The sequence below is a fragment of the Stomoxys calcitrans genome, chromosome 3 (genome assembly GCF_963082655.1).
Source record: "Stomoxys calcitrans chromosome 3, idStoCalc2.1, whole genome shotgun sequence".
In the NCBI taxonomy this organism is placed as follows: Eukaryota; Metazoa; Arthropoda; class Insecta; order Diptera; family Muscidae; genus Stomoxys; species Stomoxys calcitrans.
In genome coordinates, this window is record NC_081554.1 from 38,334,690 (window position 1) to 38,343,235 (window position 8,546).

Sequence of the window (8,546 nt, forward strand, 5' to 3'; positions counted from 1 at the left end):
TCATCCAACCAGCGTCTAACCACCTTGGTCCAACCAAAACGCTGCACCATATCTGTTTACCAACATCTGGCCAACAACCTGTTAAACAAGAGGAAAGTGTGGGGCAGAGAATAAGCCAAATCTACGGCACTTAGTGTTTCAACAAAACTTTGTCATCAGCACAAACCATCGCACCATCTCCGCCTGCCAACGTCCAGCTGACATCTGTTAAAAAGGAACAAGTGAAAAGCATCCCAACAGCGCTGATTTTCGCCATTTCATCCAAATCGCTCTACATATTTGTTAACATCAACATCCACCATCCATTTGATTTGACCTAACTCGTACACAGTCTATTTTCACCAGTTGGGCACAATAGACTCGTCTGGGTACCACCATAGCGGCTGATTACAACGGCACCAGAACAAACCTTCAGTAGCGAATCCAACACTCAAGCAACACAGACTCAAACCCGTCACCATCTTTCCCGAGCGCACCATTTACAGTCGATTTCAGCCACCACCAACCGTACGGAGAGATACCAGGAACATGGACATTTCCGAGTATAAGTAAGTCAAACTCGGTTTATCTTATTTTGTTAGACACATATATGTTGACCGGTCATAGTTTGGTAAACGAAATTACACATTTGCTTCTCAGACAACATAGTAACATAGTGCATATGTTGCTCGCCCACATAAAACTATAACGAGGACACCTTCGGTCCAGACAACGAAACTCAGTATATATTATCCCCGTGTGCCGACAAGTAGAAAGGTCGTTCGTAGTTTTATAAGCAGAAATACACACTTGCTTCTTAGAGAACATAGTGCATATGTTGCTCGCCTATTGTGAATGCAAAAATCTTTGACAGCGACATCTTTGGGTAATTTTGAACTCTTAGTCCAGGCGACGAAATCTTTTATACGCAACGTAGTGCATATTGTGTAGTAAGGAGAGAATATAAACTATCTATAGCAAATTGCACATTTATATGGCCTGTGGGCAGATTACCAAACCGCCTAAAACTGCGCATTAGTTTTAAACCAAACTTTATTACCGTCCCTGGTTGTCTTCCCTGCTACACATAAATTTGATTTTTAAAATATATTTACCTACAATATACTTAATAAAACATACAAATATATTCATAGGCTTTGGATTGCATGCTTATAAACTTACCTACCATATATTCATTGAAACACAGCCATATATATATATATATATGTACATACTCATCAGATTACCGGCGCCTAGAACTATTTTTTTGAACACGATACATTCTGACTTATAGCTCCCTCATAAAAATTGCTTGGATTTATAGATATACCTTTTACAATAAAGAACGCACCCCATTTGCTATCCCACATATACCAATCTTTGATACGATCATTTATTCCGCCTTGGCTCCTCTCTGGAATCTAACATAGGGTCATAACCGAACTTTTAATATTCGTATTTAACATTGATGAAATCTCTCTTGTCTCGATATCAATAAGATAAGCGCATTTGCTTTATGATTCCTTCACATTTTATATCGATCTACACCATCGCCTATGAATCTCAGAATTTTGAGCTCTGTGCTACCGTATAACTCTATCTATTTACTTGTTCCTCATGAGAGTTGCCTATGTCGCACTACATCATTAACTATACTTCGATTTGCGTTTTATTTTGGATTTAGTTCTTCAAGTCGGGCACTGTACAGACGGTTGGTTCGGGCTTGCGTCTGAGTGGGGCTTCCACGAACTGCTGAATTGGACATTATTCGTCGTAATTCAATCTCGATCTCGCCCTTGTATTTGATCAGCTCTTAGGGCCCGTGGCATGGTTCCAAACGGAGTTCACAGAATAAGAGTTGCCAAACAGTTCAAGGTTGTCACAACGTGACTTCATCCCGATTGATGACCAAAATACATGTCTCACTTCAGTAGATCGTACCCTCACCACCTTGCCTCAGGCATCCAGTTTGTCGTTGCTCTGCTTATTCCTCACTGGCTCATTTATTAACTGGCTTCTCTTTAATACCGGATTTTATTCACTTTTATTAGCCATACGGTGCCACCCAGGGCACAAGGACTGGTCTCTATCTCTGTTGTCGAAAGGAATTGCCCTATAGTCGCTACATATACGAACTGTATCTTTTAGTCGGTGATAACCGCTAGGGTCTTCTATACCACCGTATTTTTGCTAAGGGTTCTGGTTTTGAGATTGCTTCCGAATCTCAGGATGGCGAACTTACAAGGGGATTTTATCTTCGATTCAGACGACTTGGTCATGTTTTGTGCCGACTTCGATAATAGGCCGGAGACCGACCACACCGACTCTTCATTAGTGGTTGCGTTGCAGGATTTGCATGAAAGGTGGACGAATGTCCAGGCGTCTTATAGGAAGATTTTCACTACCAAGGACGAGGAATTCTCTAGCGATTTCGTGTCCTCGGCTAGGGAGAAGTACAGGGTTTGCACTTCGAGTTTTCACTCCTGCAAGGCCAGGATGATGGATTTACAGAAAGCTTTTTTACCTATTCCGGGCTCCTCGCGTATTTCATTTCCCCTCGAGACTTCTGACTCCCCCTCGAATTTCAGTGCCATCAAAGTTCCCCCCTGTGACACGCAAGAATTCGAAGGCAGCTATGAAGAGTGGCCCTCATTTCGTGACATATTTACGGCTGTATATATTAATCACCCTAAATTATCCCCCGTTCAAAAACTCTATCACCTTCGTCTCAAGGTAAAGGGTCCGGCCGCAGGAATTGTGCGGAAGTATCAATTATGCGCAGAGAATTTCGAATTGGCATGGGAGGCATTGCGTTCTAGATATGAGAATAAAAGGATTTTGGTCGACAACCAATTGAAGGTTCTCCTGAACCTCAAATCCATTACTTCAGAGAGCAGTGACTCTTTGCAGCGGATCCAGACTACAATCAACGATTGTCTTGCGGCGCTAAGGACTCAAGACATATCCACTCGCGACTGGGACCCTCTCCTGGTTTATCTATGCTCCACCAAGTTGCCTCATGAGACTCTGTCGTTGTGGGAACAATCTCTTAAGTCTCACAGAGAACTTCCGAAATGGGCAGAAATGGATAGATTTTTGTCGGACAGATACGAGGTGGTGGAGAGATTGAATAGTATACACGGAACAAGAGGCAGTTCGATGAGGGGACTCGAGGTGAACGCATTCACTAACACTGAGAGTAAATCTCCGGTTGTTTGCAAACTTTGCAATGCGAATGCTCACTCACTTAAGAATTGCACCAAATTTCGTGATCTTAGTCCTAGCTCTCGAAACAAGTTTGTCTCTCAGAACCGCATGTGTTTGAACTGTCTTTCCTATCGGCACGTGCGGAAGGATTGCCAAAGCAGGTATGTTTGCATGGAATGCGGGAGGAACCATCATACCATGTTACATTTCCCTAGTAATAAACCCCAGACTGCGGCTTCTCGCCAGGACTCGGTGGTTCAGTCCTGCAGTACAGACCTAGTGGGTGTTGATACGCAACAGTCATCGGATGAATCCTCCTCGCCAGCTACCGATCCTGCAGCCGTTTCAGTGGCTCAGACATCCTCACATTTCTCCTCTTACAACGCGGAGTCTTCCCAGGAGAATACTATACTGCCGACCGCGATGGTCACAATCAGCCATAACGGTGATACCTTCAAGGCAAGGGCCTTTTTGGACCAAGGCTCCGAGAAGTCGTTTATTTCCAGGAACCTTCAACAGAGTCTGTCTCTTCCGACCGAGCGTAGGCATTTTCAGATTCTTGGCATGGGTGGGCAGGTTATTGCAAATTCGAATTCCTCGTGCAAAGTTCCCCTCTTTTCGGAGACCCATGACAAGTTGATCGATATTCACGCCATTGTGGTACCCAAGATAACTCGTCTCCTACCCAGTTTCTTCCTCCCAGACCCAGGGGTTTCCTTGGACGGGCTGGACGGATTAGAGTTAGCGGATCCCAACTTCCGTACACCGGGACATGTTGACTTGCTTCTGGGAAGTAATGTGATTCCTAACATTCTTCTTGAGGGCGTCAAGAAGGTTTGCGAGTCCCTTGTTGCTCAAGCGACAATTTTTGGATGGGTCATCAGCGGACCTGTCACCATTCAGACTGTTACGTCTTTTTCTATCCAGGCGAATGAAATCTCGGGTGACCCCGTTGGCCAGCAACTTAGAATGTTCTGGGAGCAGGAGGAGGTCCCTGAGACGCGTCATGTGTCGTTGGAAGATGAGTACTGCGAGTCCTTATATGAACGAACCACGGTTCGTGACTCCGATGGGCGCTATGTCGTCCGACTTCCATTCAGGAAGGAATACCGACAGGAATCTCCCTTGGGACGCTCGAGATCTCAGGCACTGATCCAGTACGTTCGATTGGAACGCTCTTTAAGACACAAACCGGAAATTGAGAGGATGTATAACGAGGTCCTACAGGGGTACTCCCGTTTGAATCACATGAGGATGACAAATTCTCAGGAGCTTCATGACCGATGCTCGTTCGGTTCATTTTATTTACCGCATCACGCGGTGTTGAAGCCTGAGAGCCGAAGTACCAAAGTTCGGGTTGTATTCAATGCTTCGAGAAGAACCAGCTCAGGAAAATCTCTCAATGACGTTTTGTACACTGGACCCACCCTTCAATCCGATCTCATGACATTGATTTTGCGCTGGCGTCTATACAAATACGTTTTTACTGGTGACATCGAAAAGATGTATCGCCAGATATTAGTGCACGAGGACGACATCGAGTTTCAGCGTATACTCTTTCGTCCATACCCAGCAAGTCCCATCAGGGATTATGCTCTTAAGACTGTGACCTTCGGGGTTAATTGCGCCCCTTATCTGGCAATTAGGACTCTTATACAATTGGCCCAGGATTCTGCTGAGTCGTTCCCTCAGGCAGCAGATATCATCAGAAAGGAGACTTATGTAGATGATGTGTTATCAGGCGCCCATGACCCTGCATCCGCTATCGACTCACTAAGACAGTTAATTGAAATGCTTAAGTCGGGTGGTTTCCCATTTAAGAAGATTACTTCAAACTTCCCACAAATTCTGAATTCCGTCCCCTCGGAGAATGTCTTAGACTCAAAGTTCTTGAAGTTTCACGAGGCCAGTGACACCAAGACTTTAGGGATTCAATGGAATGCTCTAGAAGATAAGTTCTCCTATCGCATTGATCCGCCCCCGAAAACACTGTCCATTACTAAACGTCAAATTCTCTCTAAAGTTTCCAAACTTTTTGACCCCGCTGGTTGGATATCGCCTATTATAATTCAGGCAAAAATCATGCTACAACTGTTATGGCTTGAAGGCACGCAATGGGATGAAGACGTCAAACCCGAGATTTTGTTTAAATGGAACAATTTCGTTGACGGGTTGCATCAAATACCACTTATTACGATACCACGTTGGGTTGCTTTCGCGCCACTTCAAAACACCCAAATCCATGGGTTTTGTGACGCCTCCGAGAAAGCGTTTTGTGCGGTAATTTACATCAGAATAGTCTGCCCGAATTCAGTTCAGACGAACCTTCTTGTATCTAAGACAAGGGTTGCTCCCATAGATCCCATTAGCCTTCCACGATTAGAGCTTTGCGGAGCCGTTTTATTGTCCCAACTGACCAGGCATGTACTATCAGAGCTCCCGCTTCACAATTTTGACCTTTATCTCTGGAGTGACTCCTCTATCACATTAAGCTGGCTGGCAAAACCACCGTGCACTTGGAAGACTTATATTGCCAATAGAGTGGCAAAGATTATTCGAAATGTCGGAAATTGTGCATGGGGGCATGTGCGCTCTCATGATAACCCCGCCGATCTCGGCTCCAGGGGATGCTCTCCTAATGAGCTCTGTAGCAATTCCTTATGGTGGCATGGACCCGCTTGGTTGAAAGAGCCATCAGAGGATTGGCCCAAATCTATAATGCTGGACCCAAATCCTCCGGAAATGAGAAAGATCGAGGTATTTCACACCTTTGAGGAGGATGGGGATATTTTGGAAAGGTTTTCTAGATGGGATAAAGCGATTAGGGTCATGGCATATGCTATGCGTTTTTACAGGAACGTAAGGAAAGGCTACCGCCAAGGAAAAGGTTACGCTTCGCGGGAAATCTCTAACCCAGAATTCACAGAGACAAAGAATATCCTCATTCGCATGACGCAAAGGATTTTTTACACGGCAGAATATTCCTCTCTTGAGCATAACCGACAAATCCCCAAACGAAGTACCCTTTATACGTTGAACCCAATTTTAGACCCCAATGGGCTTATTCGAGCTAACGGGCGCATTGCGAATGCTGCACTACCGTACAATGAACGCCATCCCATAATACTGCCCGTGGCCTCAAACTATTGCAAACTCTTTGTGCGTTTTATTCACGATTTTCTCTTGCACGCTGAACATAACCTAATGATGCGAACTATTCGTGAGGAGTATTATGTAGCAAGATTACGATCTGCAATTAAGAAATGTATACGCAACTGTAAAACTTGCACTCTTTACAAGCAAAAAGTCCGAAACCAAATAATGGCTGCTCTTCCCACTGAACGAAGCTCATTTTCTCTGCCCTTCTCGTATACTGGTCTGGACTTTGCAGGACCATTCTCGATAAAAACGTCATCGTTGAGACAAGCACCGTATCAAAAGGGGTACGTGTGCGTTTTCGTCTGCTTCAGCACGAAGGCAATACATTTGGAACTATGCTCTAGTTTGTCCGCTGAGTCCTTTCTGGCAGCGTTCGCTAGGTTTGTTGGGCGAAGGGGGCTTCCGCAAAAGATTATGTCCGATAATGGAACTAACTTTGTTGGGGCGGAGCGAAAACTGCGTTGCGAATATGACGAATTCATAAGATTGGCCGCTCAAGATGTCAGCAACAAATACACCCCTCAGGGTGTCCACGGGACATTTATACCCCCAAACGCACCCCACATGGGTGGATTATGGGAAGCAGGCGTCAAGTCCTTTAAGATGCATTTTAAGAAAGTGACTCAGAATCAGAAATACACGTTCGAAGAATTTGCAACCCTGCTAGTGAGGATTGAATCCGTCCTAAACTCTCGTCCCCTCTCTCCCATAACGGATAACTCATCCGAATTATTAGCTCTAACCCCTGGCCACTTTCTACGGGGTGCACCACTGGTGGCAGTGCCGGAAGTCGCAGCGGAGAATTTGTCGTTGCCAGACCGTTGGGAGCGATTAAAAGTCCAACAACACCAGTTCGCGCGTCGCTGGAAGGACGAGTATTTGAAAGAGTTACAACACCGCTATAAATGGCAAGTTCCGAAGGAGAATGTGGAGGTTGGACAACTGGTAGTCGTCAAGGAAGACCAGCTCCCACCTTGCGAGTGGATGCTTGGGCGAATTACGAAGACACATCTGGCCGGCGACGGGTTCGTTCGAATAGCCGATGTACACACCTCAAAGGGAACCATAACTAGGGACATAACGAAATTGTGTCCACTTTTTTCTGACTCTCCAACCCATTCCTAACCGCTGTCCTTACTCCCACCCCGTTTAAAAAAAAAAAAAGGAAAGATTTTAACTAAAGAAATATCAATAATCATTCTCTTCACATAACTTCCATTTGTTTTCACAGGGCGCCCACTAACATTCGCCAATGCCTTTTGTGTGAGCGATACCACTCATTAAGATTTTGCAGGGAATTCTTGAATATGGATGTTGGTCGTCGGCGCAGAGAAGTGAGGCGGCTAGGGTACTGTCTGAACTGCTTGGCTCGCTCCCACAAATCTTGGGAATGTACGTCTGAGGTCGCCTGCCGAGAGTGCGGAGGGGAGCACCATACACTATTACATATTGAGCCGTTGCCTCGCCTCACCTTGGCTCAAATGGACAAGGGACGGGTTGCAGCCGACTTAAGCCGTCTAATAAAAAACCGGCAGTCCACCGAGCAACGCGGGAGACATGGAGAATCTAAGACAAAGGAACGCTCAGGTGATAGAAGTAGACATGATCGCAGGCACAAACAGACGAACCGAAATCCAAAAGTCCCAGCCAGTCGCCAAAATGTCTCACAGCCCCGCAAAATATTGGAAACGGCTATGAAAGCCCTGCAACGACTTCAAGATGCCCTCGTGTGAAATGAATTTGGCCATATTGGCCAAGGCCGGGAGGATGTTGAGAAGACTAACGCGTTCACCAGTATTATTTAGTTTTTAACAACCTTTTTCATATTTTTTCATTGAATTTATATTTTTTCCATTGAAATATGATACACGAATTAACCTATGTTTAAGATACAACCATGAATTTAAGAACTCAAAAGTATTATAAAACCAGTATTATAATTGGCCAGCTGGCAACTTCTTTTTCCATTTTTTCCCTTGTGCCTTAGAGCCGAGGTGTCTTGCATGCTATGGCAGCGACCCTCGACCTCTTTTGCTCCAGCCCTTCACACACAACGCATCTCATTTTTCTCCAATAAAAATACGAATGTAAGTCTGAATTCGAACTATTTGCTGCCCTTTTCTATCTCGAAAGCCGTGCCAGAAGTAAGTATTGGCTCTCGGGGGTTTTACATGGTGGTGTGTGTCCCCTGTAGCGAAGAA

General features: G+C 45.1%; 1 protein-coding gene across 1 annotated transcript; it reads left to right on the forward strand.

Annotated features, from left to right (window-relative positions):
* Positions 1-2,208: 2,208 nt before the first annotated feature.
* Positions 2,209-8,078, forward strand: LOC131996019 (uncharacterized). Its single transcript, XM_059365433.1, has 3 exons — positions 2,209-3,347; positions 3,402-7,370; positions 7,577-8,078. The coding sequence occupies exons 1-3, from the start codon at positions 2,209-2,211 to the stop codon at positions 8,076-8,078; spliced, it is 5,610 nt and encodes a 1,869-aa protein (XP_059221416.1).
* Positions 8,079-8,546: the final 468 nt, after the last annotated feature.

Excerpts from the sequence above, each read along its gene's own strand:
- LOC131996019 (XM_059365433.1), top strand. The coding sequence starts at position 2,209 with ATGGCGAACTTACAAGGGGATTTTATCTTCGATTCAGACGACTTGGTC. Across the intron at positions 3,348-3,401 it reads CGGAAGGATTGCCAAAGCAG|TAATAAACCCCAGACTGCGG; the intron begins GTATGTTTGCAT and ends ACATTTCCCTAG. Across the intron at positions 7,371-7,576 it reads ACACATCTGGCCGGCGACGG|GGCGCCCACTAACATTCGCC; the intron begins GTTCGTTCGAAT and ends TTGTTTTCACAG.